We start from the raw sequence: 26,406 nt of genomic DNA on the forward strand, positions 1-26,406 counted from the left end.
CCGAGCAGCAAAGTGCCACACTTCCTTAGGCCATCTCAATCCCTTCAGCCTGCGGTTGAACCTGGGTTTTCGTAATCAGGTCCAGAATGTCCTCCTTCGTCTCTTTCTTGTGGTAAATCTGGCGCGAGACGTGGTTAGTCAGATATTGATCAAAGTCGCGGGTGGACAAAGCCGCCAAGCAGGACACGATGCCCAACGCCACGGCCGTGTAATACACGTAGGCGTATGCTGCAGCAAAGCTGGTGGAGGCACCGGCATTAGCCACGGCTAAGATTTTGCTGGTCATGCCCGGAACAGCTTCGAGCGCTGACTGTGTGCCGGTGCTGACAGCGGTGAGGAGAGTCGGAATGGATTTGGCAGGTAGACCAGCCTGCAATACCTGCGGCACGAGATGCTTCTGCAATTCTCCGGGAAGCTTGTTATTCAGAATAGCAAGGAAGATGGCCGTGAAAATGGATCCAACGATGGTTCTGTTGGCCGAGGTCACGGCTGTAAAGGGCATCGTCAGTAAGGGTGATGGAAATAATACAGTGTACAGAGGGAGACTTACCAAATCCCACTCCCAGATCCTGGTCATCGACCAAGCATTGAGCCAGCAGCATGGTGATAATCTCGCCCCAACCGATCGGTAGGCAGGCTAGGAAGGAAATCGCAATAGCTTCGGACCTGTGTCCACTGTTGAACGTTGACATGATACCCAGAAACACGGTCATCCACACGCTTCCCCAAATCAGTTGATATTTCACGTGTTTGATGATGCCGAAGAGGGGTCCGACAATGATGATGCCAGTCCACAAGCCAAAATTGATGGTACAAGACATCCAAGCCGTCTGCTCCCAATCCTTGTTGGACGTGCCGAAGATGTGGATGACCTGAGATGGCCAGATGATGAAAAGGGCCACATTGATGCAGCCGGTAATGGCCGAGATGACATTGATGCACGCGAAGCCGCGAACATCTTTAAAGAAGCGCATTGGGATGACCGGCTGCTTGACATTGCCGAAGCACTCGTACAGCACAAACGCCACACATGCGATGAAGCCCGAGATCAGGAGTCCCAAGATTCGGGCAGAGTTCCATGCAGTGGCTGTACTCGTACCACCCCTGGAGACGCCCAAGAGGAAGAGGGTGAGACCAGACACGAGGAGAAAGATGCCCAGGAAATCTGTCTTCTTGAGTTCGTCCATTTTGCTGACTTCTTTGCCGTGTAGTTGAACGTATGATGGCGGAAAGTAAGTGAAGTACCAGATCACCGTTCCACAAGCTATTAAAAAAGATCAGCTAACGCCTGGGAGGGATCGAAAGATTCGTGGTAGCTCCGCTTCCCACTTGCGCGACCAGGATAGAGTTTGCTTACATATTATGATGATGTGGATGTAGAAGATCCATCGCCAGTTGGCAACATAGACCAGACGCTGACCAATGTAGGGGGCAAAGCCCGTGGCAATAATATTTTGGAATGACAACGCAAACGGTGGCCAAAAATTTGTCCTTATTGCTCGCCAGTTCTCCCGTCAACAGTGGGTAGGACGCGATGGGACCCGAGGCAATGCCTAAGATTACCATGGCACCTATAAGGGTGTTCATTGACTTGGCTGTGCAGGCGACAATCCCCCCGATTATTGAAAGGATATTGCCAGCCAAGGCAAAATTTCGTCATCCAAAGCGATCCGTCAAGCGGCCAAAAAGAAGAATACTGATCGGCTGAGCCACAGTCCAGACAATGGAGAAGAGGGCAGAGTTCTCGCTGGGGCCGATGTCTGCATTGATGAATGTCAAGACAGCAGCCGACGCCTCAAAATAGAAATAGGTAGCCGTCAGGGTGAACGCGATGCCGACATAGGTCCCGATCACTCTGGCACTCTTGAAGTAGCCGGGAGCGATATGGTCGAGATCGGTGGAGAGCGCTTCTGATCTGAGATGATCTCCATCTGTTTGGTCGCGAGGGGTGTGCCGAGCCGGTATCGGCGTGATGTCGTCGTGGGCCATGGCTGCCTTTTGCTCTTCCATGACTGCATAAGATGATGGACGTCTCCTTGAGATATGGAAGGAAACAAAACAGTAGTCTTGAGGTAGTAGTGTTTAGATGTGAAACTTGGGCTGAGGGTGTATATATGTGGTCTGCTGTGGCAGAACAGTAAGCCAGAAGGAAAAACCCCCCGGTCTACCAGGAGATCCCCAGACTCAGGTCTGGAGTTGGGATTTCCCCGCAAAAAGCTGAGGACGTCCCCGGACCAACTCTGGGGTCCGAACATGTTCCGAGAAGCATCTACCGCGCCGATGACATGGATGGGGGTAAGTGCTCGGTCTGGCCGCAAATGGACTCTGAATGGGGCGTTCGAGAGCCTCTGATACCTCTCCAATTAGCACCGTGAGACCCTTCGACTGACCAGATGAGCGACGCCCACCCCAGACACTCTCGGCGAAATTAATAGTTATTCCGTGAGAACGACATGGACGTTGATAGAGGAAACCAAGTCAGATGCCAGGAAAAATTGGATGTTTTCAATCTCGTTAGCATCAGCCATGCGGTTGGAATAATATTCAGGAGCCTTCAGCGATTGTTCAAAGAACCACCCATGATTTTTCTGGACCTTTTCTGGCCTCTGATCGTTCCTGTACTCTGCTCCCTTCTCTGCATCATTTGATGACGTGAGGACACTGGCTTTTGGGAATCTTGGGGCAACCCCATTTATGCGAATGTTACAGAATGCCAGCTGAACTGAGGCTCCCGCAACCATTCCATTCGCCGCCCTCTTCGCCCTTACTATACGTCTCGAGTCAGTATTTCTCCAAATGATGACTTGCCTTTACATCGACTTACATCTTTTGGGAGAGCTCATATGATGACAGTCCGAATACGGATTCGGCCACGATTTCTATACGAGTCGCTTCAATCTCTACCCTAGTGAAGTAAGCGACTCTAACCGCTCGGAGCCTCTTCCTGCGACCCACAGGTGTTTCTAGACTGATTGATGACTTGTGCTCAATACCTCAGCAAAGATGAGAACGGAAAAGGCGTAATCGTCTGTAACAGACTCCTCCGACGCGAAGAACTGGTCGATCACCATTCCTTTTTCTTTTTCCAGGGCAAAATGGCTCATGTCCATCATTCGTCTTTCGAGACCCATGACTTCAACACACAGGTCCTGAGCCATGACTGGCTGCGTGAGAAGGGGTACGAGAACATGTGGGTGTGGGAAGGCATGTCATCGGGACCCAGATTTTTGACTACTGGTTAGGAAACTTGTATGCAAGTGTCGGCAATCTTACTGACTACTAATCCCAACAAATTCTATGTTAAAGCATCCAAAAACACGTAGTAATTGCGATCCAGGACCCGAGGGTTCCAGCTACGTTTTTGGAGTAGCGCGCGACGAACTCTAATAGTTTCCTGCGGATGGAGTGCTGAACAGTTTCGAGGGGCTGAACAACCTGAAGAACGACAAGGGGTTTCTGTCCTTCGAAAGATGCAAAGAATAATCATACCGTGGATCACCACATAGATATCGGAACAGAAATGAACACGAAATAGCCGCCTGTCGCTTAACATCTCTTCCTTTTCCTTTCCAGAGACCAGGTAGCTGCAGGTCTTGAGTCCGCCTTACAGCAGCCAACTTTCGCAAGCCCTGGTTCTTCTCTTCATACTTTTCGGTACTGCACAACACGTGTTATTGAAGATCTCGAGGGGAGAGAGCTGACTGGAAATACTCGAATGATGGAGAAAACATCGAAGATGACGCCAGAGTGCGCAGAAGGAGACGATTCGGAGTCGGCGACACGTCCTCCGATGAATTCGGTCTTGGTCGAATAGGTTCTTGCCCCGTAATCGACGCTATCGGGCTGACTAGTACAGCGAGGATCCTCCGTCCGTAAGCGCACAGATATGGACACGGCGGATATCTCAAAATCGCCGCAGATCCTAGACTGAGCACCTGTATAGATATATGAAGGAGTCTTATACCGCCATGTTTCCTTGATTGGCAAGGACTTCACACACGCCATGTGTCGGCGTTGGACGCATCTGATTCGCTTCATTGCGGAAGAATATGGACAACTCCATCTCGGAAATATTGATCCAAAAGCGTACCCTGATGTTGGACTATCAATATTCAATGGTGACTCGGTCGCAGCGAACATCGTCAGTGGCTCGATCTTCGACGGGATTGTGACAGAGAAAGTCATGCATGTCAAGACTGTAAGGAAGCTCTCTGGCCATTACCCTTGGACAACTCTCGACCACGCGGACTCCTGGATTCTCGGCTGATTATGATTCAAAAGATCCTCCCATTAGTGGGAACACACGAAGTTCCGATCATCCGATGCCCCGGATTGAACTACCGATATCATGCGCATGAAGCTAATGGCCAATTCCAACTACTCCAGTGCTCTTCATCAAACCACGAACATCCCTGAATGGGCCTTTTCCAGCAGCAATCAATGTGCCCAAGTTTGCCCAAGACGGTTCTTTTGACTACGAGGCTGAAATGGCCGTTATTATCGCCAAGGACGGGAGACACATTACAGAAGATGAAGCTCTAGATTACGTCTTAGGCTACACTTGTGGAAACGATATCAGTGCCCGCACCGCGCAATTCAAAACACCCAGTGGTGCTTTGCCAAAGGCTAGTTAGGGTTGTAGTGCTTGGAGGGAGATTTTCTGACGCACTTACAGGTCTTGACGGAGCTGCGCCCTTAGGACCGGTGATTGTATCACCAGTGATACTTAAGGACGGCCAGGGACTCCGGATTCAGGGCATATACAATGGTCGAGTTGTCGAAGACTCGAACACTAGGTCGGTGGTCCTCCCCTTTTTACCCAGCACTGGCGACAGCTATTGACCAGATCGATAGTGAGATGATTTTCGACGTCGCCAAAACCATTGCCCACCTCTCACAGGGAACCACACTAGAAAAGGGAACCGTTATTCTAACCGGGACCGGTCCTGGTATTGGGTTTATGCGCAAGCCTAGAATCGGGCTAACCCACCGCGCCGAGATGCGCGTAATGATCGAGAACATCGGCACTCTGATCAACAAGGTCTATCATGAGTGAGCCCTGGAGACTTTGGAGAAGCATGCCAACTTGAGCAATATTTAGAGAACACATAGACACCCACAATAGACTGTCACCCAACGACGTTTACTGTTCCGAATCCCCAAAGTCTACCAGTCAACCACTCTCACATGGCTGTAAATAGATCATTCTGGCCATCTCGCCTTTGGAAATAGGACCCAGGTTTTGTCTTGACCCCTACGTCAAGGTAATTTGGTGAAAAGCTGGCTCTTGCGGCCAAGCAGAAACTGCGCGAGTCCGGGGATGGCGGGGGTCTTTGCTGGCTGCAGGACCCGAACGTCTTGCACCGAAGATCGTACGAGGCATGCGTTGTCACGGGTCGTATTTCGCCCTCTCGAGACTGGTCGTTGGCAAGGTCGTTTTAGGATCCAGGCGATTGGCCGACGTTAAGACCATTGTAACCTTTGGCGGGAAAGGAGCTAACGACGAGCGCCCCCGGAAATGCTCCACAAAGCGTATAGAGCTTGAGGGAGAAGTCCGAGCTTTGGTGGGAGGGCACCAAGCTCCTGCCTTGTCCACATAATCTTCAAGCTCCCCACTTCCCACTTCCACTCTAAACGATTGTACATAGTCAGACACAGCCCAAGCCCATCCCGTCAAGACAGCCACTGCTGAAGTCCGTTAGCGACTATCGCGACTATCTCGACTTGCAATGAACGAAGGAACCGGCCCCTTCCACTCTACATTTGCGTGCCACATGCGCCGCAGGCGCAAGGTGAAATGCAGTCGCGAGTTGTCTCATTGCATGGTGTGCCAATGCTCGGCTCAGGAATGCCGATATCTAGAGAGTGCGAGGCGTCCTGGCCCAAAGATAGGCAATGTAGTGGCATCACGGAAGAGGACACATGAGCTTCATAAGACCAACGAACCAAAAAGACAAAAACAAGCCCCTTAAACGTTGCCAGCGACAATGTCCGAGCCCACACGGAGCCCCAGCCTTTACACAATCTGAAACCCCTTCGAGCACGCCAGGAAGACAGAGTATGCATTGATCATTCATCCGTGGTACGAATCGTACGCCCCTGAACAACCAGCCTCACCTGTGTCCGCTTCACCCTGCCAGTCATGCGACGAACGCAGAATCATTGCGACCAGTTGTTCCATCTTGGGTGTAAGATATGAGTGCTTTGATATGCTGTAAGTTCGATGAGAATTCCATGGGAAATTGAAAGAGCCTTTCCAGGAATCCCATTTTTCTTGCGACTCTTTTACTTTCCGCTAATGGATTCAAAGAATAAACCAGTTCTTCAACTACTACACGGCGTTCCAACTCTTCCGGGAGCCTTTACTTCTAAATAAACTCCAAAATTTAGAGTCGGTGGCGCGAGTAAACGCACTTGTTTGTGCTATGCTAGCCTTTGTTTTTAACGGGCAAGACTCGTATGGCAATGCCTTTGTTAGACGGGGAGATGCCAGTTCAAGAAAATCTGGATGGCCACTTTGCGAAGCTGGCCATCTAATACCAGGAGCAAGCCGTCAATGAATGCCAATCTGAAGCAGTGCCTTTGCCGTTATTACAGGCTTTGACCCTTATCACTCATTGGCTGCTGCCACAGGGGGCCTGTGGACGAGCGTGGAGGTACCTCGGGCTTTGCGTACGGTCTGCGTATGAGCTGAATTTGCATCTTGTTGACTCTGGCCGTACATGGGAAGACATCCTGGCCAATCCGGTTCAATGGCAAGATGATGAAGAGCGGCGTCGCGTGTGGTGGGCAATATGGGAGATGGATGTCTTCGCAACTATCATGCGTAGTTACCCGCCCGCAATCGACTTGTACCATAACGAGACATGGTTGCCAGCAGAGGACGCGGAGTGGTACCAAGACGAACCGCAGAGAAGCTGTCTGCTCGCAAAGAGGACTGTTGACCGCTGCCATCTTCTCCAGGCTTCCTGCAACCAGTCTCCGAAGGCTTGGTTCATCGTCATCAACTCCATGATGAAAGACGCGCAGAATGCTTCCAGTCCTTTCGTAGTGAGAAGAGACCGTCTCCTTAAATTCCAAGGCCCGACTTGTGGGAACGATCGCCAGGCTGATAGCTTCGGCAGAAGGATGAAAGACCCTACTTCTGCTTTGGCTCAGAGGTTGCAACATTGTGTGATATACAGCATCCACCTGATGGTGCAGTTAGTCAGACTTGTGGCGTACAAATATTATGTCTTCGATGAGGGAAGGGGATCGCCCATGTCTTTGTCTGATGCCCGAAGCGCGAAACAGGTTCCTCTTCAAGGAGAAGCGACACCAAAACAACAACTAGACACGACGCTAGGCATGATGAGAGACTCTCCTTACCTGGAACAGTATTTCGAAGCTGCCGACCAGATCATGACAATCGTGCACCGCAGCAGCGAAAACCACCACAGATTTGTCAATCCCTTCCTTTCAAGTACCGTCTGGCTTGCCGCGGTCGCGCAGCTGATCCACTGCGAGGTGGCTCAAACCGAAGTCGAGAAAGATTTGGCCTATCCAAGCTACGAAATCCTGTATCGCAAATACAACAGAACCAATCTGCTCAACATTGGAACACGTTGACATCGTTGCGCAAAGACATCGACGCGCTCAGAAACGAATGGGAAGCTTCCGGCACGAGGACCAAGACCAAGGAAGCGCAGGATCGAATCGCCAGTCGCTGGCTCAAATTTGTGGCCTGCACAGTTCTAATCCAGAAGCAAATCAAGGTACGCAGCTGCCACAACAATATCTGAACCAAGCAAGCTGTCTTCAACACGGTTCAGTGATCAACATGTCGAATAGTTTGGAGAGCCTGCTGCTAATATCACTTAGGTCGGCCAATCCTGATTTCCGGCCAGCATCAAACTGGCACAGAGAGACAAACGCTCAAGTGCGGAAGGTGTGGCACAGGCACAAATGCGCCCAACTATAATGCCTTGGGTCCACCCTCGAATTTGTCGACCATGCCGGAGCTTCTTCGAGAGCCAGAGTCCACGACGCACCAAATGGGACCACCCCAACCATCGTCCGCCGCTGCCACAGCAATGTCGTCTACACACGACTATTCAGCAGGCATCTCATACGAAAGGAACTTCGCGGGGCCTTTTTCTCAGGTCGACCTCTCGATGCAACTACTGTCTGCGGAAGAGCAACCGCATTCGTTGTCAGCCGATTTCCCAACCGACTTCCATACAATCCGGACTGTGATATGTACGGAAGCATGTTTACTCCAAACTTCCTAGGTGACTTGCTTTCAGGACCATATGTGCCATAGGCTTTTCATGACTTGTGCGGGCAACGATTGAAGAGATGGCCTGTACTTCGAATATTCTTGTTCTTGTGGTCTAATTACCTATGAACGTTGATATCTTGCTTCTTCAATGACCCATGAGCGGAAGACCTCAACACTTACTGTGAGTGGAATGTATAGGACTTTATGCCAGGTCGCCTAAATGGGAATGTCTCGAATACAAAGTTCAACCAAGACAACATTCAGTCCTGTCTGATGTTAATCTCGATGACTGATCAACTCTTGCCGCTGACAAACTTCTTCCTCCACAACGAGGTAATGCTGCACTCTCAAGAACCTGCTCCAAAAGCTTTTTCGGTGTCCTCACCCTGTGCCCATATTTTCCTTAAGCGCATTCTAGAGATTCTCCACCCTTCAGAGGTCCGCTTGAAGTCGAATGTGTAGGGGCCGCCAAAGGCATAGTGAATTTCTGGTTTGCTGACATCCGGCGTCGCTGCAAACCAAAGATAGGACGTTCCGATAGCCGTGTCTGGGCCAGTGATTGAAAATTCGATATTGGTCATGGTATGTTGAAGGCCTTGGAACCGCCTTTCGACACTGGAAGCCTTCGTAATCGCCTCCCGGCCTACCACCTTAGGCCACTTTTCGAATTCCATGGAGCCATCCTCCGTAAATGTATTGGCGTAACCTTCAAAGTCGTAGTTGTCGGGTCTTAGGCAGTAAGCATGAAGCAAGCTTCTAAGTCCCTCTTTTTCCTCAAGAACTTGCAGCCGCTCCTATAAGCGTGCAATCGTTGCCTCAGAGTTGACCATGGTCAGAATGAAACAGTGTGGGACGAGAGAGGTTTTGTTCGTGGCAAGGTGAGCTGGAGTCTCCGGGGAAGATGTTCGCGGCTTCTCGTGGCCTACAGTAATTCTGAATGCTAACGGATTAATCCTGAGAAAATTGAAGTGGAACTGCTTCTTATGTTATTCTCGAGCCGGCTTGTCGTGCACCCTCGTAACCCCCGTGCCTTCACCCAAAAACACTCCGAGGCACAGCCGGACCACCGAAGTCGCAACGACAAGGCCTGAAGCCGCAAAACCCGACCTGTGCATGCGTCTTGTCTGACTTGGGCGACCAGGTCTCGGCGAAGCCAGAGGCACTGAGATACGCGGCGGCATAAGGTCGAACTGCAGAGTTAGCAAAGAAATTGCTACTCCAAAAATCCATTGTGATGACAACAGCTTCGACGGCAGCGCCTTGGTGCATTTGAAGGTATATATCCAGATTGTACAAATACGATGGGTATGTGGTGGAACAGAGCATTTGAAGAGTCGAATCTACTACAATTGCTTGAATTCTCTTTTCCGAGTTGATGGGCTCGCTGTTTTGCTTTTGGCTTTGATATAGTGGTTGCTCCCCATGCCAGAGTGATGTGATATGCCAACATGGAAAGAAGGATCTACATGGACGGCAAACAATGGATTCATGGTCTTTACATGCTTTACTATGGGTCGCGTTCGTTGATTGTGGCGAAGTTCATCCCTTGGGAGGTATATCTATCCCCTATACTAGGCACTCATCGACTTTTTGCTGTTCACGGGCCTGTCCTTGCCACCTCTATCAGCCTCAGGAACGAGTCTCCAAATATTGATATACGTGATCCTTGGGCGACTTATCACGCGATGCAGCTTCGATACCGGATCAAGCCATGTGGCCGCCGTCAACTAGTCGTGAATGAATTAGCTGTTATTCCTTTCCGACAGGAAATGGAGATCCGTAGTACCATTGTATACGGTGCCGGTCACAAAACTGGCTCCTTCTCCCAGAAGGAACTCAATGACGGTCGCAACCTCCCTGGGATCTGCAGCTCGAGCTAAAGGCCGCGCGCTGGTGTCGATTTCCTGACCGGTCCGCAGTATCATGTCTGCCACCATAGGGGTTGCTATTGTGCCTATAGGGTGTTTTCTTCTCAGTTCATGCATTCAACGCGCGACAATAAACTGAACATCAACAGAGCTAGAATGCAACTGCCATACCAGGTGCAATGCAATTGACTCTCACGTTTCTGTTTCCGTTCTCCTTTGCCGCACTCTTGGTGAGGCCAATGACCGCATACTTACTGGCCGAGTAGAGGCTCATGGCAGGTATTCCCATCTGGCCTGCGACGCTGGCAGCATTGACCTGAACAAGTCAGTGAGCTTGGACATGAGGGGTCATGTTCGTTTGGTGGCAAGCGACTGACAATGGAACCTCCTTCAGCGATGGACCCGAGTTGAGCACGAAGGCAGTTAAAAACGCCTCTTCCATTGACACCTGCAAAAGCAAATTAGGAAGGACTTGTGTAAGCTGAGTGGGAAGACGGTGGCCAACCTATCACAAAATCCCAGTCATCATCTGTCAGATCTCGGAGAGGCTTCATCGGCCCTACAACACCTGCAAGGTTGACGGCTCCATTTAGTGTCCCAAGTTCTTGAACGGTTTTGCTGATCCAACCATCGACTTGCGAGCTATTGCATACATCTACTACAGTGGAGATATGTCCATTGCCTGTGAGGGACTGCAGTGCGGAATCCAGTCTCTGCTGATGGGAGTCCACTAGAGATAGAACAGCGCCCCGTTCGGCCAGCAATGTTGCTGTCGCTAAGTCAATCCCACTTGCGGCTCCTGTGATTGCAATCTGCCATAACCAAGTTGAGAACTCACCCAATTTCCTGGGTACACCGGAGAAAACCTACCACCTGACCGCGCAGCGACGCCATCGTAAATTCCGCTTGTCCAAGTCTCCTGCGGCCTTGGAATTCAGCAAACGAATGCCGCTGCGTGCAGCTTTGAGTGTTATTGTGTTCTGAACCTGTCGGCACAGCAGTCGTCCGGAGACTGGACAGTACTAAGTGACTTCGGTAGAGAACACGCACGCGAGCTGTCCTGCCATATGATTGGGACTTGTTCGCGGGGTGTCTGGTTCGGAGTATGTTCGTACTGTCGTCGGTGTCTAAGCGGAAATTCGGGGCCAATTGACCTGGGCCGGCTTCGGATGAGACGGCAATTCAAAACCTACACAGTACCTTTCTTAGCTCTTGGTGATGTCGTTCTGCATCGAGGAGTCTCATTACCCATCCCTCTACTGTAGTGACGAGACACTTCGTTTTCTGGTTAGACATTGATATGAAATGCGCGTCACTCGGTGAGCAAAAGCGTTACGACTCCAGTATAATCCAGCTGGAAAGTATCTTCACTCCAGCAATGATCCGGGGAGAAACTAAAGGCTCGTTTCTCGAAAGACGTTGTGCCTTGTCTATGGAACGACCACCATACTAGTGAATATGGTAGGCCTGATAGACCTTTCTGATCTACTCATTTCCGCAAGGTACGACAAGAAGCACGATCTCGTACAACTTTCAGTCTTTCGCCATGCAAGCAAATCAAGGCAAAGAAACAAGTTTCACTAGAAGAACACTCACCAATGACACACAAACAAGCTTGAGGGAGCACAGGAGGACCGCTATCGAACGCCCGCTCTGGGTGGCCAGTATACAGCCACATCAATGCTCAAGAACAAGAGATTGTGCAAGTGTGGTCTCAGGTGTCGGGCACTGCCGTGGTGGTTCATCGCATGCCTGAAAGCTTTCTTTCGGCCGTTGCTTCCTTTTCCTTTTCTCCCCCCATCTCGGTATCGAGCTCGCAGCCGACCCGAGTCGGGTTTAGCCGACGAGAGCGGCGCTCATTCAAGTGACGCAAGGTGTTTGACAGTAAAAGGACATTCCCACATCTCGATTGTCCTCTGGCGTTCGTAAACTCGTCGCGAACACGGTGTTGATGGTGTTCGTGCCCTGCATCCTGGGTATACCGATATGTGTGCCTGTCCCATGCATTGAGCAGGAAAGAGCTCAGATTCACGCCAATCACCACTTTCTGCAAGCTTCCCCTAAGCATATCATCCTGAGGAGCAGTACCCTTGTCAGCTAAAACCCGAAAGCGCGATCTGTTGCCCCATGGTACCGGCTTAAGATTTGCGCACCCCAACATTTGACCCACCCAGTATGCCGCGTCCCAAGCTTTGGTGCATTGTGGGTGCGGAGATGGAGGAGAATGGTAGGACTATCCTCACGACAGCCTCGGGGGCCTCACTCGTCGCTCAGATTGAAGCTGACTCCAAGATCCCAGTGAGCTGGCTCCAGCTCTTCCGAGAGCCGAACCTTCGAAAACGGGCGATATGCACCTTGTTGGTATGGACAATGGGTATGAACACTGGCATCATTGTCATCTCCAACCTGACGCCGACCCTCTTTGCCGGCCTGGGGTACGGCTCGGTCTTACAGCTTAGCTTGGGCCTTGTCTTCTGTGTTGTCCTGCTTATAGGCTGCTTCTGCGGCATGGTGAGCTTGGATAGAATCGGCCGCCGTCCGCTCCTCGGTAAGTTATGGAGCTCTAGTCTCGTGTCACGTTGAGACAAGCAATCTCGACTGACCTGCGCACAGTTTTTGGTGGACTTGGCAGCGTCATTCTCTTCTCTGTGGAAGCGGCGCTGCAAAAGTTCTACTTGGATGGTCACAACAATCGGGTACTCAAGCCGGCGTTGCCATCTACTTCATGTTTGGATTTTGGTTCCTGTTCACCATCGAACCGGCCGCGTTTGTCTACGGGCCGGAGATCTGGCCGACGCATCTTCGGAATCATGGCACCGTCATCTCCTACTTCGGCTTTTTCATCGGCTCGATCTGGACGACATCATCAGCTCCACAGGGATTGGCTAGCCTTGGCTGGAATAATATAAATATTATCGTAAAAATATCGTATACTTTATATGTCTAAGTTAGTAATAAATATTTAGTAAATAAATTCTAAGCTAGATAACGCTAGTCTTCTTTATTGATTCGGGTTATATTGACCGCGAGTAGTTACTCGTTATACCCTCGATATCGAAGTAATATATAGTTTTATACTTTCTCTTAGAGTAATCTTTCTAGCGTATTCGTCTAGGTAATAGCGACAAAGACTTACAGTATTTATATTATCTCTAGGCGACCGGTCGAGCTAGAGATTAGATCTAAGATTTTCTGATAACAATCATTCTGAAATCCCTTAAATAAGCTCAGTCCTCACCAGACCACAAGAGAGAAACACCAGACCCTTGACCGGTATCATATCTTTTTCAATGGCAAGCCACGAACGTGCCTTCATGGTCTTCCAGGCTTAACTCGATTGCGTGCCCGGGCTTCGTTCCATAAGTTTTTGTAGCCCTGATTCAATCGACCTTCCTCGCCACCACCACCACATTCTTGTACGAAATCAACCCGCCGTTGCCCATATACTCAGCCAAGAGCCTTTGACTCTCATCGAACAATTTGCCCTTCTCCTCCGTCATACCGCCCGTCGCCATCAACATTGCCTTCGACCCGTTCAGCGTCTCCTCGAAGGACTTCGCAGTAAAGTCCGTCTCGTACCTATTCACTTTATCAGCCAACTGCCAGTGGTTACCCATGACCGAAACCTGCCACAACACTGTGTCGACTGAGTATTGACCGCATTGTGACAGACAATACATACTTCAACAGCCTCGGTATAATTGCAGGCATAATGCTTTCAACCTCACCAAAATTCCTGTCCTTTCTCGCAAGCTCATCCAGGTGGAACGTCATACGCTTCTCAATGATCCCGCCTAGCGCCTGATCGAAAGTCTTGACAAACTGCGGTAGAGTCGTATCATTCATGTCAACCTCAAGGGTTTCATCGATCAACTGCCAGGCTGGTAGGACCACGTCTTGCCACTGGAGGTAGCCTCCAGGTTCTGCATCCCACCATACTTGTTAGCACTTCCATCGGACGCTCTTCAAAAAGAGAAGTGACGCGCAAACAGAATAGAGCCATTCGAAAATCCCCCCTCCCCACGTGATATCTACGAGAATACCAAAGCCAGTATGTTTTGCCCGTCTTTGCTATCCGGAAAAGGACTACACCGAAGTCATACAGACCGCAGCATCGACGGTCTAGCGTGAACTGCAGCGGTCGTTGTGGCCAACGAATGTTTTTCCAAATGTTCAGGGGGGCAAAGGGGGCGAAGACATACTCAACAACTCCCCAAAATGGCTCATCGCCCTCTCAAAATCCGTTTCACTCCTCATCCCGCCCGCTAGCAATCGGACGTGGACTATGTCAAACGTTCCACGAAGCTTGTCAGGCGGCGGCTCCAGGGCATTGTACATATCGAAGCTCAGATTAGTCGGACACGTCCATGCCGGCGGGTACTGTTGGTCCGATATATCCAAGCCGATAATATGCGCATGCGGATAGCCAACGGCGAGTTCGGACGCCCATATCCTAAAGGACCAGAGACATCAACAACGTCGGATCTAGCCTGTCGTGGGCTGGAAAAGAGGTGCACAATGCCAAACAGGGCAACAGCTTGTAGAAGGAGACAGCTGTGTAGGCAGTAGAGTGGACATAACATACGCATTTCCCGTCCCAACGTCCGCAATTCTGGCCCCTGGCACTTCAGCGAGTGGTTGTGCTTTGGGATGTATGAGCCAACCAGTCCTCTGAGTCATCAGGACATGTTGGCCGTAGAGTCTTCAAAGTGGCGCGCTCAGCATATTACTTCAGACACTACCGGTCAAGAGAAATAAGGAAGCCAAACACACCGTACCGAAGCATCGTAGTCCCTCTGCAGGATATAATGGTCTTGTACTTTGCCTCCTGAGGCCATTATGACGACTAATTGTGCGGCAGATAGTGCTCGTTAGGTCAACCGTGCGTGCAAGTGGTTGAGTTCTCTCCCTGGCACGCAATGGAAGAGTATGAGTACGTCCTGAGTTCTGTCGAACAAATACGATCCTGCAGTGCCAAAGATTGAAAGCGAATCAAAGGTTAAAGGTCGAGAGATCACCAAGGTTGTGACCCTCCCTCACGTACCCACGACGGCACTTCCACTATCCTGTGCGGTTTTTTGTTCAGCTTACCGGTAACCAGATCAGGGCTGATAATGTGGATGATCGTCATCCACTCCTCCAACAGCTGGTATCCGAGGTATCTCACCTGTATCTTACAGGTTGCTCCTCAGGTTAGTTGCTAGAAACGACAGCCCGGCGCCGTTCCGCGCAGCTAAAGCTTTCAGACGGTGAACCAATAGTGAGTGACATCTTGACATCCATAGCAAATGCCCTTCCATGATGGGGCCTAAGTGGGCAGTTTGGAGAGGCAGTGTGGAGGATGCAACCCCAGATAGTACAAAAAGCACGCATCCGACCTGTTCTGGCAGAGATCCAGGATGGATTGGTCATGTAGTGATTGCTTCAGAACTCCGTATCTATCTAGGTAACGTACCTAGGATCTAGAATGCAGGATTAAATAGGCTGGCTGCCTGACCTTGGCATGAGGGGTGTGCAAGGTGCGACCAGACTGAGGGCAGGCTCTAGGCTACTTTGATAGGTGCGGTAGGAGGCAATATGGGCATTACTGTAGCCTGAGGAGACGGCCGTTCTGGCTGCCGTTACTCGTACCACTGACAGCTTTTGGTGTTGGTAGTCAGAGCTTTGTTCTTGTCCCAATCACGCCCAATAGTTTCAGATGTATGACCGTCGGAAAGTTGCCTGCCAGTGGCTGCTTGAAGTCAGGTTGTAAGATGCTTATGAAAGACTCCAAACCTGCAAAGTAACCGGCAAGCAATAAGCACTAGCCTTGCAAGAAGGGCACTTGATACGAGTAGGAAGTTGGAACAAGGAGATAATGGCGAGGCTCTGGAGAGAAGTTGCTTCTCCACCTTAGTCAGCACTTGAGGGCCGAAGCCCTAAAACCAGCAATTGATTACGGAGTATTGAAGTCGTGATATCATTATCGATCAACTTTGGTGCTCGAGCCTTCGGTTCTCGCAACAGCTGCTGGGTGGCTGCGATGCCCAGGAATGCTCAAAATCAATGACGATAGTTCTGTGTCCCAGACGTATGGGTGCAGAGAAGCGGGCTCGATCTGCGCCCTTGCATATGACGAGGGATCCTTGAGCTCGCCGTATGGTAAGTGATCGCTAAATAGGCTCAGGTTGTCGCCCGGTTGGTTTCTCCTCTGGCACTCTGCCTCGAACCTTCAGTCGTGATATTCAAGATCGTGATCACACATCCCGGTACAAAATGCCTTCCAAAGACAAATATACCGACCCCAAGCTTCGAGAAGAAGTGCAGGAGGACTTGAAGCAGTCCGACAAAGGTGGTGCGCCGGGACAATGGTCTGCACGGAAGGTATGACATAAACTATACTGGGGCAATGGCGATTCTGAGATTGGTCGCAGGCGCAAATGATGGCCAAGGAATACAAGGAGCGGGGCGGAGACTACACCACTCCCAAAGAAGATCAGGATGAGTCTCAAAAGCATCTGAGCAAATGGGGCGAAGAACAATGGCAGACAAAGGAAGGTAGCGCGCATGCGAAACAAGACGATGGCACCCGGAAAAGATACCTGCCCAAGAAGGCATGGGAAGAGATGAACGAGAAGGAGAAAGAAGAGACAGAGCAAAAGAAGCAGGAAGGCGGTAAGAAGGGACACCAGTTCGTGCAGAATACCTCACGAGCGAAAGCAGCGAGGAAGAATGCCAATGAGGCCGAAGATGCGAAATACGAGAAGGAGACGGAACAAGAGAAGCCTCGGTCCGGGAGACAAACGAGGAGTAGTACGAAGAAGGACCAGGCCAAAGACGAATCGACAGAACAGCCAGAAAAGAAGGACAACAAGCAGGAGCAACCCGCCAAAGCCAATGGTCAGAAGGATGATAACAAGGAACAGCAGCCCGGCCACAAACGCAGTCGCAGCAAGAACGACAAGCACGACGAGGAGCAAGAGTGGAACAAGAGACAGAAAGCCAATTCAGGCAGCGAAACAGGCAATGGCAAGACGAACGGCACCGTCAGCTCCAAGCATGACAAGGACGAAGCGCCTGCAGCCCAAGGCTCGAATGCAAGAGTGCCCAAGAAAGGCCAAACTGCGCATTGGAAATCGACGACCGGCTGGGTGGAGGGCAAAGTCGTTGAAGTTCTGAAAGCCAGGAAGGACGTCGAGGGCAAGCAGGTCAAAGCAACCAAGGATGACCCGAGGATTGTACTGAAAAGCAACAGTTCTGGAAAGACCTCTGTGCACAAGCCCAACAACGTGTATTTTGATTGAGAGCAGCAATCCCCCGGAATGGATCTTGTACACCACTGAAACGCCCTCTCTGGCTGGCAGATATAGTATAATAAGCATCGCTGTTCATAACTATAATACATGTTTTCTATAGCTTCGACTGTGTCTTCGCCTTCGCCAGGATAGGTTCGAGTTTTGTGGCTGCGAAGTCTGGGGTCAGCATTTCGTACGCCGTTATGTAAATCCGGATTTTATGCACACCTTTCATCACGTTGCCCTTGACCTTTAGCTTCCCGCTCATAAATAGCGTCTGGGCTTTCGATTTACCGGCGACCAATTTGCCAAAGTTCTCGTCGGTCAGCACGAGCGTGACTAGACACGGCTCCGTCAGTACACGCCAATACGTAGCCCTAGATAGGAGTCCGACGTACCATCAGCCTTTTTCGGAGGCTGCCCCTTGCCGACCTTTCCGCTCTCTTTCAGGTCCAGGTACCAGGACTCTTTGTCGCCCTTGTCGTTCGTGAGCTCGAAAGCAAACACGGCGCCTCCAGTTTTGATGGCGTCTTTTCGCTCGGCATCGTTGGAGAGCGCAGCACTAATAGCCTCGAAGGCTTCCGAAGAAGGGAATGCATCTGTAAGCCGTGGATTAGAGTGTGTTGCTAGCGAGTGTACGACGGTCTTTACCGTTCTTGAGCGACATTTTCTAGAGGTTGTAGTGTACGAAGGAGAGACTGGACGACGGTAAAGTAGGGTTCGAACACAATCTGGGTTGCGCAGTCAATGGGCGAGTTGCTGGATATTAAAATAGGTCATTAAAGGGCCGAGAGTGGTCACACGGGCATCAAAACACACGGTGCAGCGAGGCAGATCTCACAAAGAATACGTCACCCCTGGAAATGCATGTGAAAGTGCCCCAGCCGAGGCTGATGAGCACGACGGGCACATGGTTTTACTGTGTATAGCCTCATTTCTCCAGATTGGGCTTTCTCTATCCCACAAATCTTTTGGGCATTCTTTTAGTAGACCGTACATATATGACAAGGGGTATCTATATTGCTCTTTCCGTTCGCAATCTCCAATACCGCTTTTCAATACTCTAAACCTCCGGCCTGAACACCGCGTCCTGACATAAAACAGCCATTCGTTTGAAGAATCTCCGCCATTCCAGTGGATCTCCTGATGCCTTGACAAAACACACCTCTACCAGTCCGTCATCGACAAGTTCAATTGCAATTTCCCCACGTAGAGGACACCCCCGACTGTCTTGCGTTTTCACTTTGATCCTGCATTCGGACTCCTGAGCAGTAGGCCGAGGTGTATTCGGCGTTGGCACTCCCAGCCGACTCAAAGCCTCCAGCATATAGGGGAACAGCAGGTGCAGTGCCCAAGTGGAATAGAACTTGGTCAAGCCATGGGCCGGTAGGATATCGCCGAATTTGCGCGCCATCTGCGTTCTGCTTAATGGTACGCTCGGCTTTTGTGAAAACTGCTGAGTTGCTGGTTCATCGAACAAAAAGTTCGTTGTTGATATCGACTGTGTTGCGAAACCACCCACCCTGGATGCAATTTGGGTGTTGGAACCCGCCAAATCCGTCGGTCGTTTCCAGTCGAACAGCATATCCTCACTCGGTATCTCAGGCTGCGTTGACGCCAGCTTAGCCGCAGGTCCATCGATATCCATGTCATCCGCCGATACATGTCGCTGGGTACTGGCAAAGGGATCTGCATCGAAACTGACATGTAGTGCTTCAAACATATTGGTGGCCATGGTAATGGGATCGCTGAGTTTGCCCTTTTGGTCCATGAATTTGTTTGGTCTTGTGAACCAAGGGTGTCTCCGGACGTCTTCAAGCGAGAACCTCGATTTGACATCTACCCGCATCATTCCCCGAAGAAGTGAGAGCACCTCGGAAGGAAGGGTATCCCATAGCTCATCCTTTGGTCGCCCGTTGCTTGAGATGTATTCACTGTATTCATTTTGTCTGCCATACTCGTCTCGCCCTTCAACAGGTCGGCTCCAAGGTGTATTTCCTGCCAGCAAAACAAAAAGGACGACTCCACAAGACCAAATATCAGCCATGTCTGCTGCATAGCCCGTTCCTTTGGTCCCTGATTGTGTACTACAGCACAGGACTTCGGGAGCGACATAGGGTGGACTTCCGCAGAGAGTGGTTGCGAGTTTCCTTCGGCCAGCATACTCGAATAATGTTGCCATTCCGAAATCTGCTATCTTGAGGTCACCCTCTGCAGACAGGAGCACATTTTCCGGCTTGATATCCCTGTGTGCTACGCCTTTGGCGTGCATATAGCCAATTGCACTGATCAACTGAGTGAAATAGACATGAGCGATATCTTGTGGTACTCCAGCATCTGCTTCGATCTTGTCGAATAAATCTCCACCTTCTGCCAGTTCCATGGCTATCCAGACCCAGTCCTGATCAGCGCCATGATCGAAGAACTCGACTATGTTTTTATGCAGACCAAGATGTTTGTGTAGAGAGATCTCCATCTCCAACTGTTTTTGTTTGATTCGGCCATATTTCTGTGCGAAGAGTTTATTGATGAACTTGACAGCAAAGACAGGGTTGTCGGTCTGGAGAGGAGCGGCTTTTTTGATGCTGATCTTGGTCAGTGAGTGACCGAAAACAAAAAGAGTTCTTGCGGACAAGTATGAATTACCATGCATATGCTCCTGAGCCGATTGTGGGTGAGACTATTCGAAAGGGCGCCTGGGAAGGCAGAGGTGCCAACTGCGAGTGCGGAATGCCGTTCATAACGAAAGCTCAATGAGAGTGCTATTGCCAGGGATCAATATCGTCTGATCATCTTTGAAAGCATCGACTACGGGTGCGAGTATCTTGCATCAGAGTCTTCTCGGTTCACTTAATTGAATGGCCAACGCGTCCGTGTTGGAGTTGGTCGAGAAATCCAGTCGAAGCGCGACGTCACTTCTGGAGCGTGTCCTGTTACTGCAGTGATACACAAACCATCAACAAAATCGCCTTCCAAGATCCTCGTTCATCACACTCACTTTCCCCGTCCTTGCCTCAACATATCGCCCGACGAGTTTTTCAATTGTTCATAGTCAGCAATCCCTTTTCCGATTCTTTGAAAATACATTTGCTTGCTTGCATTCTGCATTTTTGCGTGCTGTCACAGCGGACCACTTTCTTCGTTGCCTAGAACATTGTTCCGTTTGCAGCATTCCAACCCATACATTCTCAAACCTTCGCAAGCGGGTTTCTACTCCACCAACACCGATCTATTTCAATCCCGAGTCCATGAGTATGGACTTTTCCCTCGAGGACACTCAGAACGCCGCCCCAGGTCTAACCAGCATGGCTGAGCAACACAAGCTCTCGGTCGCCCCTAGGAAGGCCGACACTCAGAGCGTAACAAAGAGGTACAACTCCCATCAATCGAGACCATTCATGTGTTGACTTTGCTATAGGCTTCAATCGGAATTAATGACACTAATGATGTCTCCGACCCCTGGCATTTCTGCGTTTCCCGATGCAGATGGCAACCTTCTACACTGGACTGCCACGATCATCGGACCCAAAGATACCCCGTATTCAGACCTGAACCTCAAACTCGGCTTCGAATTCCCTGGAAACTATCCCTATGCTCCTCCTACAGTCTTGTTCAAGACGCCGATCTACCACCCCAATATCGACTTCAGCGGAAGAATATGCCTTGATATCTTGAAAGACAAGTGGAGCGCAGTTTACAATGTGCAAACGGTGCTACTGAGCTTGCAAAGTCTGCTTGGTGAACCAAACAAGTATGAAGTCACGTTCTGGGAAAAGACATAATGCTAATCCTCTGTACAGTGCCAGTCCTCTCAACAATGAGGCCGCCCAACTTCACCAAAAAGACCCCGAAGAATACCAGCGGAAGGTTTTGGCCCGTCACCAGGACATTGATGATTGAATGATACCCTTGGAGTTTCCTGGTTGGATACGGCATCAATGACCATACCTGCATTGGCCGAGAGCGATGGCGTTGGTAGATGAGGCATTATTGGCCGGTGTTTTACCTGGGGCCGAAAGAGAACATAAACCGTCCTCGAGACAAGGAGGAGACCGAGTCAGACAGTATCGCATTACCTGGCGTATCGCCTACCGAAAGAAACGTACACATGGCATCATTTCTCTACCTTTGCGCTTTATATCCCAGCTATTACATCCTCCCAACAGCTAAGCCCATGATTTCATTGCAGCTGATCATAGCTCTTCCTGTGGCCAGAAGAACCTATTGGTGCCGTCGTCCAGTCCTTCAAATAGTTCGACACCCCAACCCTTTGAAGGATTATTGAAGCGCGATCGTTTATCTTGCATCTCGATCTTTCGCATTTCTTTCTTCGAAAAGGTGACATTCAGACTTCCCAGGTTCTCAACGATCCTCTCCTCATGTACACTTTTCGGGATCACAACTGTTCCCCTCTGTATTCCCCACGCCAAAATCGCCTGTGCAGTCGTACATTTCTTCTCGCTGGCAATTTCTTTCCAGAACGGATCGTCTAGGATGGGATCGATCTTTGGGTACTTATCCTTGTAAGTGGGATTCATATTCGCGAGTGGACTGTAGGCAATGACGGTGAGGTTGTTCTTCGCATGCCAGTCCACGAACTCCTGCTGCTGAAGGTAAGGGTGCGTCTCGAATTCGTGTGCGTATGGGCAGATGTCACAGTGTTTGAGAACCTCGTCGAGTTGGCGCGGAGAGAAGTTGCTCACGCCAATGTACCGAGTCATATTGGCCCGAACGAGGTCTTCCATGGCGCGCCATGTGTCGAGGATGCTGGTGTCCTGGTCGATGACGGTGCGCCCGGGAGCCTCGTTCGGGAGAAAGGCTACGGGCCAGTGCATAAGGTAGAGGTCTAGATAAGGGATGGCTAGGTCGGAGAGGGTTTTGTTCAGGGCAGGCGCAACCAGTTTGGGTCGGTGGGCTGTGTTCCAGAGTTTGGACGTTACCCAGTATTTGTGTCGGGGTGGAAGATGGCTAGAGGACGAGGAGGAAGAATTGAGGCTGCGGCCGACGTACTCTTCGTTGTTGTATGCTGCGGCCGAGTCGAGGTGGATGTAGCCGGCTTCGAAGGCGTACTCGACGGCCTTGGTTGCATCTTCGTCCTTCGAATTCCATAGGCCGAGGCCAATGGGCGGTATGTCGAGGCCCTTTTTAGATGGTTGGATGGGGACTTGGTCTGCTGAGACTCGTCCTGCTAGGAGGATCGTCAGTAGGGTGACAGTGGGTAGTATTCCTAAACGCATGTTGTCTTTCGACTAAATTGAGTGGCCTAATGAAGTTGCACGATAGTCATGTCCCGTCTTCAAGCGTTCAAGATGCTCAATCTGATGAGCCGGGCGTGTACAGTATATCGTGCTGTGTATAGGGATGATAAGTGTTGGCGAATGTTTGCATGGCATCTGGGCCCATGAAACAAGAATGTCGTCACGGGCGACGAAGCGAGCAGCGGATGAGGTGTCAGTTACAGTAGTGGAGTCACGTGTGGAGTGGTCAAGGGTCCGAGGTGCGTCGATGATCAATGCGGAGAAGACGTCCGGGACAAAAGTGCCCGCCAATAAAACAGCCGCATTTCCGGCCCTGCGACTGTCACTTCGGTCACTCTCGAGTTACTCCAGCAGCAATTAAAACCATCTCTGCTTCAAATATTCCAGTTCTTCTTGTATGGATACTGCATTAAAAACCTGTATGTGTGAGGTGCATAAGACTGACCCGACATACTCAGAAGACACCGGTATCCTCTTCATTGACCTCGAACTATCTCATCGAGGCTCACGGAACCTTCGCCAGCTTTTTCATGACTTGTAAAAATATTGATTCCGCCCAGGTCTCACTCCAGTTAGGTGCCAGCGACTTTCTGCCCATCGTTTCAAGAGGTGAACTTCACTAGGAAGGATTCAGCTAACTTCCCAAAAGAGAACTACATCCATATCGGGTCGATGACACCCTCGCACAAGCATCAAGCGGTCTCCTGCGGAACTGACCAATCACGCATAGGATTGCCCGATTTCTCGCCCGCGAGGCTGTCAGACGGCACCAATGTTTGCCCGACGACCTCTTCAGGTAACAGAGATGTCGTTGTGTCGCACACAGACTTGTTATGCCTCCGTATGTGGAAGACTTGAACTTCAGCTCAGGCCCCCGAGAGCGGAATTGACAACCAGAGTCCTTGTCGTCTCTTCCGCCCCTTAGGGCCGGAGATCGAATATAAAGTTGTGGTAAATGTGCTGGAGCAGAAACAGCCATACTCACAATCATTAACACCAACAACGATACCAACTCCACAAAAGCCATCTGGGTCTAAAACATGTCTCAGTCACCTTTCCCAGCTTTGCCTGTCTGCCAGGTCACCCTTCCGTCCAATCCACTCATCAACGCTGCCCTGGCATACGCAAGGGAGCATACCAGTGAATGCACCGTTAACCACTGCCTGCGCGCCGCCGCGTTTGCCCTGCTTCTCGCGCGTAAGCTCCCACCGTTAGCAGCTGCAAACCTCGACCTCGAGGCTGTTGTGCTGGCCAGCATCCTACATGACATGGGCTGGGCAACGACCAAATCACTCCTGTCCAACGACAAACGTTTCGAAGTCGACGGAGCCAACATCGCGCGGGACTTTATCAAGTCTTCAACCGCATCCCGGGCTGATGGCTGGGACAAGCACCGCCTTCAGCTCCTGTGGGATGCCATCGCTCTGCACACCACGCCCTCGATCGCTCACCACAAGGAGCCCGAGGTCTTTGCGACGCAGCTGGGTATTACGGCCGATTTTCTTGGGCCAAACATTCCCATTCCGGGCAACCCGATCACCGTGGAAGAATACAAGGAGATCGTCAAGGCTTTCCCCCGCCTTGGCTTCAGCGACCAGGTGGTCGAGATTCTCTGTAGTTTTTGTCGGGACAAGCAGGAGACCACATTCGATAACTTTGTGTCGGACTTCGGAAAGACCTACGGGCTCGACGGGAAAGGTACAGGAAAGGAGGAGTGGACCAAATTGTGCGAGGAGAAAAGTATCAGCAGGGCCATGATGCGTGCTTTGGAGGGTTGCAAGCAGTGGGATGATTGAAGCTTGCCTGAACTTGCTGCAGGCTCCGACTAACCCATTACACGTCTCACAATGTAGTGTTTGTTGCGAGTGATGAGCGAACATGTAGACCTCTTCTGGGTGCTCGCCAGCTTTTATTGATACATTCTTTCACACCTTCTCTGAGATCTCAAGACAAGCTCAAAACTCGCACCCGTGTGGAGTTATGTTCTCTTCCTTTTAATCCAACGTCAAGGGCACTTCTCAACGAGAACCGCTGCGGTTTTCGGGAGGTACATGCCATGCGTAGTAGCATTCAAGGCTCGTTCGCGAACTCATCATCCAATCCTGGACAGTGCTCCGAGGTAATGGTGGAGATTTTGTCGTACGGCGCCTCAATCGTCCAAATAACATCGAACCTGGCCGTTCACCAAGAAAAGTGTCAGTTTACAGTTTGCCAGGGCTAATTCGATAGAGCAGAGCAGCGGAGTTTGATGCTGTTAGCATATGTGTGATAGTAGACTTACCGATTCTCAGGATACTCTGGCGCAACCTTCACGCCAATCGCCTTTGCAATAGCCCCAAGGCGGTGATGCTCCCAGCAAATCAGCACGTTTCCAGGACCACTATACTCCTGAACGGCTTGAGCGACTCCGCTGGCATCGTCACGGTGGATCTTGTGGTTGAAGTCGACGTCGTCCGGTTTGAGGGATTTGGCGAGTGGGCGCATCGTGAGATATGGACGGTCTTGGCCGCCATCTTTGTTGGGCCCCTTTCAGTCAATAGTTGTCCTCTGAAGAAGCGCTCAGGCTGGGCGCATGAAGAAAAAAAAACCTGATGAAGGGGCCCGGGAATCTGCACTTACCGTCCTTCGGATGCTGCGCGATGATGTATCCGATATCATACTTACTCTTGCGGCCGAAGACCTTGACAAGCGCTTGGGAGCGATCAACGCCCAGAGTAGACAGACCGTCTTGGTCGTCGCCGTTGGGAAGTTTGGGTGGTTTCTCGCCGTGGCGGATAAGGTAGACTGTCGGCGGTCGAGACTGGGGTGTCTGATGGTTGTTAGGCTGTTGAATACTAGTAAATCAGAACGACTGATGAGCTTGGCCTTTACCATTTTTTCCAATCTGGACTGGGAGATTTATGAGAGTCGTTGATGAGTGTCTTCCTGCAATAGGAAAGGGGACACGCGACATCTCTGGTGGGAATTTTCATCGTTATTTTATCTGTAGACACACGTTCAGGCGGACGGGCGCGAGGAGGGAAAGAGACATGGCGGAAAACAGCCGAGCTGAGATAGCACCCTGGTTCGATTCTCGTATTTGGCTGACCTGCATAAGAAGTTCAGGCAGCCTGACTGCGGCCTTCAGCTGAATGTCGAATGAACGAGCGGGGGAAGCTAAAAGGAACTTCCTGGAACGACCGAGGCAATGACATGCAGGAGGAGTGTCTGGTGATGGGTACAAAAATGAAGTCGTCGAAGGTGTATGATGGTGTCTTCTTCAGGCTAGACTCGCCCTTCGCCCTTCAACGCGTACGCGTACGCTGCTATCTTTTCATCAAGGTTGATGGAATCTGATTACCTCATCCTTGCGACGGTGTTCAAGGCTGAAATATTTGGGCAAAACGCAATTAACCTCCTGTCCAGCTTGGGTACGTTTAGAACGGTCATACCATCGTGTGCGAAGCCAGTCCAGCCCAGCGTGAAGTATTGGATATCCTTGACATGCTGATGGGCACAATTGTTTTGCTTGCACATGAGGCCATGCCATCCACTATATCGAATTTCATGGCCTTCACAAAGAAGTCTTCAGAGAGGAAATATGTCTAGTCAAAAGCGAGCTGGACTTGGAGCTAGGGGGTGGCCTTTGCCAGCGCCATTCTCTCCGAATCCGACAAGGCTGGCCGAGGCTGGCCACCCCTCATATCGGCAATTGATGTACGGAGTATTTGCACAAATCAATTGCCGTCAGTACTGAGTATTTTCCC

At 50.6% G+C, this 26,406-nt stretch overlaps 13 protein-coding genes across 14 annotated transcripts; 6 read left to right on the forward strand and 7 right to left on the reverse strand.

Annotated features, from left to right (window-relative positions):
- Positions 1-25: 25 nt before the first annotated feature.
- PV05_07330 (uncharacterized protein) lies at positions 26-2,010 on the reverse strand (the record flags this gene model as incomplete). Its single annotated transcript, XM_013460142.1, has 3 exons — positions 26-489; positions 551-1,264; positions 1,698-2,010. The coding sequence occupies 3 exons, from the start codon at positions 2,008-2,010 to the stop codon at positions 26-28; spliced, it is 1,491 nt and encodes a 496-aa protein (XP_013315596.1).
- A 2,477-nt stretch (positions 2,011-4,487) lies between these two features.
- PV05_07331 (uncharacterized protein) lies at positions 4,488-5,056 on the forward strand (the record flags this gene model as incomplete). Its single annotated transcript, XM_013460143.1, has 3 exons — positions 4,488-4,629; positions 4,676-4,796; positions 4,855-5,056. 3 exons carry the CDS (start codon positions 4,488-4,490, stop codon positions 5,054-5,056), a joined length of 465 nt encoding a protein of 154 aa, XP_013315597.1.
- A 1,745-nt stretch (positions 5,057-6,801) lies between these two features.
- Positions 6,802-7,608, forward strand: PV05_07332 (uncharacterized protein; the record flags this gene model as incomplete). The annotated part of the gene is made up of 1 exon (XM_013460144.1): positions 6,802-7,608. The coding sequence occupies one exon, from the start codon at positions 6,802-6,804 to the stop codon at positions 7,606-7,608; it is 807 nt and encodes a 268-aa protein (XP_013315598.1).
- Positions 7,609-8,607: 999 nt separating this feature from the next.
- Positions 8,608-8,841, reverse strand: PV05_07333 (uncharacterized protein; the record flags this gene model as incomplete). The annotated part of the gene is made up of 1 exon (XM_013460145.1): positions 8,608-8,841. One exon carries the CDS (start codon positions 8,839-8,841, stop codon positions 8,608-8,610), a length of 234 nt encoding a protein of 77 aa, XP_013315599.1.
- A 3,462-nt stretch (positions 8,842-12,303) lies between these two features.
- On the forward strand, positions 12,304-13,075 carry PV05_07334 (uncharacterized protein; the record flags this gene model as incomplete). The annotated part of the gene is made up of 2 exons (XM_013460146.1): positions 12,304-12,639; positions 12,761-13,075. The coding sequence occupies 2 exons, from the start codon at positions 12,304-12,306 to the stop codon at positions 13,073-13,075; spliced, it is 651 nt and encodes a 216-aa protein (XP_013315600.1).
- A 433-nt stretch (positions 13,076-13,508) lies between these two features.
- On the reverse strand, positions 13,509-13,974 carry PV05_07335 (uncharacterized protein; the record flags this gene model as incomplete). The annotated part of the gene is made up of 2 exons (XM_013460147.1): positions 13,509-13,707; positions 13,811-13,974. The coding sequence occupies 2 exons, from the start codon at positions 13,972-13,974 to the stop codon at positions 13,509-13,511; spliced, it is 363 nt and encodes a 120-aa protein (XP_013315601.1).
- Positions 13,975-16,101: 2,127 nt separating this feature from the next.
- Positions 16,102-17,496, forward strand: PV05_07336 (uncharacterized protein). The gene is made up of 2 exons (XM_013460148.1): positions 16,102-16,491; positions 16,542-17,496. The coding sequence occupies exons 1-2, from the start codon at positions 16,384-16,386 to the stop codon at positions 17,409-17,411; spliced, it is 978 nt and encodes a 325-aa protein (XP_013315602.1). The 5' UTR covers positions 16,102-16,383; the 3' UTR covers positions 17,412-17,496.
- PV05_07337 (uncharacterized protein) lies at positions 17,224-18,243 on the reverse strand. The gene is made up of 4 exons (XM_013460149.1): positions 18,054-18,243; positions 17,801-18,001; positions 17,631-17,741; positions 17,224-17,570 (listed from the first exon to the last, which is right to left on the reverse strand). Exons 1-4 carry the CDS (start codon positions 18,067-18,069, stop codon positions 17,518-17,520), a joined length of 381 nt encoding a protein of 126 aa, XP_013315603.1. The 5' UTR covers positions 18,070-18,243; the 3' UTR covers positions 17,224-17,517.
- Positions 18,244-18,325: 82 nt separating this feature from the next.
- On the reverse strand, positions 18,326-20,253 carry PV05_07338 (uncharacterized protein). Its single transcript, XM_013460150.1, has 2 exons — positions 20,049-20,253; positions 18,326-19,987 (listed from the first exon to the last, which is right to left on the reverse strand). The coding sequence occupies exons 1-2, from the start codon at positions 20,141-20,143 to the stop codon at positions 18,466-18,468; spliced, it is 1,617 nt and encodes a 538-aa protein (XP_013315604.1). The 5' UTR covers positions 20,144-20,253; the 3' UTR covers positions 18,326-18,465.
- Positions 20,254-20,401: 148 nt separating this feature from the next.
- Positions 20,402-21,594, forward strand: PV05_07339 (uncharacterized protein). The gene is made up of 3 exons (XM_013460151.1): positions 20,402-20,772; positions 20,821-21,153; positions 21,203-21,594. The coding sequence occupies exons 1-3, from the start codon at positions 20,651-20,653 to the stop codon at positions 21,300-21,302; spliced, it is 555 nt and encodes a 184-aa protein (XP_013315605.1). The 5' UTR covers positions 20,402-20,650; the 3' UTR covers positions 21,303-21,594.
- Positions 21,456-22,812, reverse strand: PV05_07340 (uncharacterized protein). The gene has a single exon (XM_013460152.1). The coding sequence runs from the start codon at positions 22,637-22,639 to the stop codon at positions 21,596-21,598; it is 1,044 nt and encodes a 347-aa protein (XP_013315606.1). The 5' UTR covers positions 22,640-22,812; the 3' UTR covers positions 21,456-21,595.
- A 473-nt stretch (positions 22,813-23,285) lies between these two features.
- On the forward strand, positions 23,286-24,562 carry PV05_07341 (uncharacterized protein). The gene has a single exon (XM_013460153.1). It carries the CDS (start codon positions 23,701-23,703, stop codon positions 24,454-24,456), a length of 756 nt encoding a protein of 251 aa, XP_013315607.1. The 5' UTR covers positions 23,286-23,700; the 3' UTR covers positions 24,457-24,562.
- PV05_07342 lies at positions 24,364-26,213 on the reverse strand. Of its 2 annotated transcripts, XM_013460154.1 has the most exons (5): positions 26,092-26,213; positions 25,532-26,025; positions 25,280-25,469; positions 24,942-25,173; positions 24,364-24,833 (listed from the first exon to the last, which is right to left on the reverse strand). In XM_013460154.1, the coding sequence occupies exons 2-5, from the start codon at positions 25,532-25,534 to the stop codon at positions 24,731-24,733; spliced, it is 528 nt and encodes a 175-aa protein (XP_013315608.1). In that variant the 5' UTR covers positions 25,535-26,025; positions 26,092-26,213; the 3' UTR covers positions 24,364-24,730. The 2 variants fall into 2 exon arrangements, with proteins under 2 accessions (XP_013315608.1, XP_013315609.1); XM_013460155.1 differs by having other exon boundaries at positions 25,532-26,213.
- Positions 26,214-26,406: the final 193 nt, after the last annotated feature.

This window comes from Exophiala xenobiotica (genome assembly GCF_000835505.1).
Source record: "Exophiala xenobiotica strain CBS 118157 unplaced genomic scaffold supercont1.4, whole genome shotgun sequence".
Lineage (NCBI taxonomy): Eukaryota > Fungi > Ascomycota > Eurotiomycetes > Chaetothyriales > Herpotrichiellaceae > Exophiala > Exophiala xenobiotica.

Excerpts from the sequence above, each read along its gene's own strand:
- PV05_07336 (XM_013460148.1), top strand. The coding sequence starts at position 16,384 with ATGCCTTCCAAAGACAAATATACCGACCCCAAGCTTCGAGAAGAAGTG. Across the intron at positions 16,492-16,541 it reads GACAATGGTCTGCACGGAAG|GCGCAAATGATGGCCAAGGA; the intron begins GTATGACATAAA and ends GATTGGTCGCAG.
- PV05_07337 (XM_013460149.1), bottom strand. Across the intron at positions 17,742-17,800 it reads GCCTCCGAAAAAGGCTGATG|TCACGCTCGTGCTGACCGAC; the intron begins GTACGTCGGACT and ends AGCCGTGTCTAG. Across the intron at positions 17,571-17,630 it reads CAAGGGCAACGTGATGAAAG|CCACAAAACTCGAACCTATC; the intron begins GTGTGCATAAAA and ends CAGACTTCGCAG.
- PV05_07338 (XM_013460150.1), bottom strand. The coding sequence starts at position 20,143 with ATGAACGGCATTCCGCACTCGCAGTTGGCACCTCTGCCTTCCCAGGCG. Across the intron at positions 19,988-20,048 it reads GGCTCAGGAGCATATGCATG|CATCAAAAAAGCCGCTCCTC; the intron begins GTAATTCATACT and ends GACCAAGATCAG.
- PV05_07339 (XM_013460151.1), top strand. The coding sequence starts at position 20,651 with ATGAGTATGGACTTTTCCCTCGAGGACACTCAGAACGCCGCCCCAGGT. Across the intron at positions 20,773-20,820 it reads ACTCAGAGCGTAACAAAGAG|GCTTCAATCGGAATTAATGA; the intron begins GTACAACTCCCA and ends ACTTTGCTATAG. Across the intron at positions 21,154-21,202 it reads CTGCTTGGTGAACCAAACAA|TGCCAGTCCTCTCAACAATG; the intron begins GTATGAAGTCAC and ends TCCTCTGTACAG.
- PV05_07340 (XM_013460152.1), bottom strand. The coding sequence starts at position 22,639 with ATGCGTTTAGGAATACTACCCACTGTCACCCTACTGACGATCCTCCTA.
- PV05_07341 (XM_013460153.1), top strand. The coding sequence starts at position 23,701 with ATGTCTCAGTCACCTTTCCCAGCTTTGCCTGTCTGCCAGGTCACCCTT.
- PV05_07342 (XM_013460154.1), bottom strand. Across the intron at positions 25,174-25,279 it reads CGCGCAGCATCCGAAGGACG|ATGGCGGCCAAGACCGTCCA; the intron begins GTAAGTGCAGAT and ends GGCCCAACAAAG. Across the intron at positions 24,834-24,941 it reads CCAGAGTATCCTGAGAATCG|GTTCGATGTTATTTGGACGA; the intron begins GTAAGTCTACTA and ends GTGAACGGCCAG.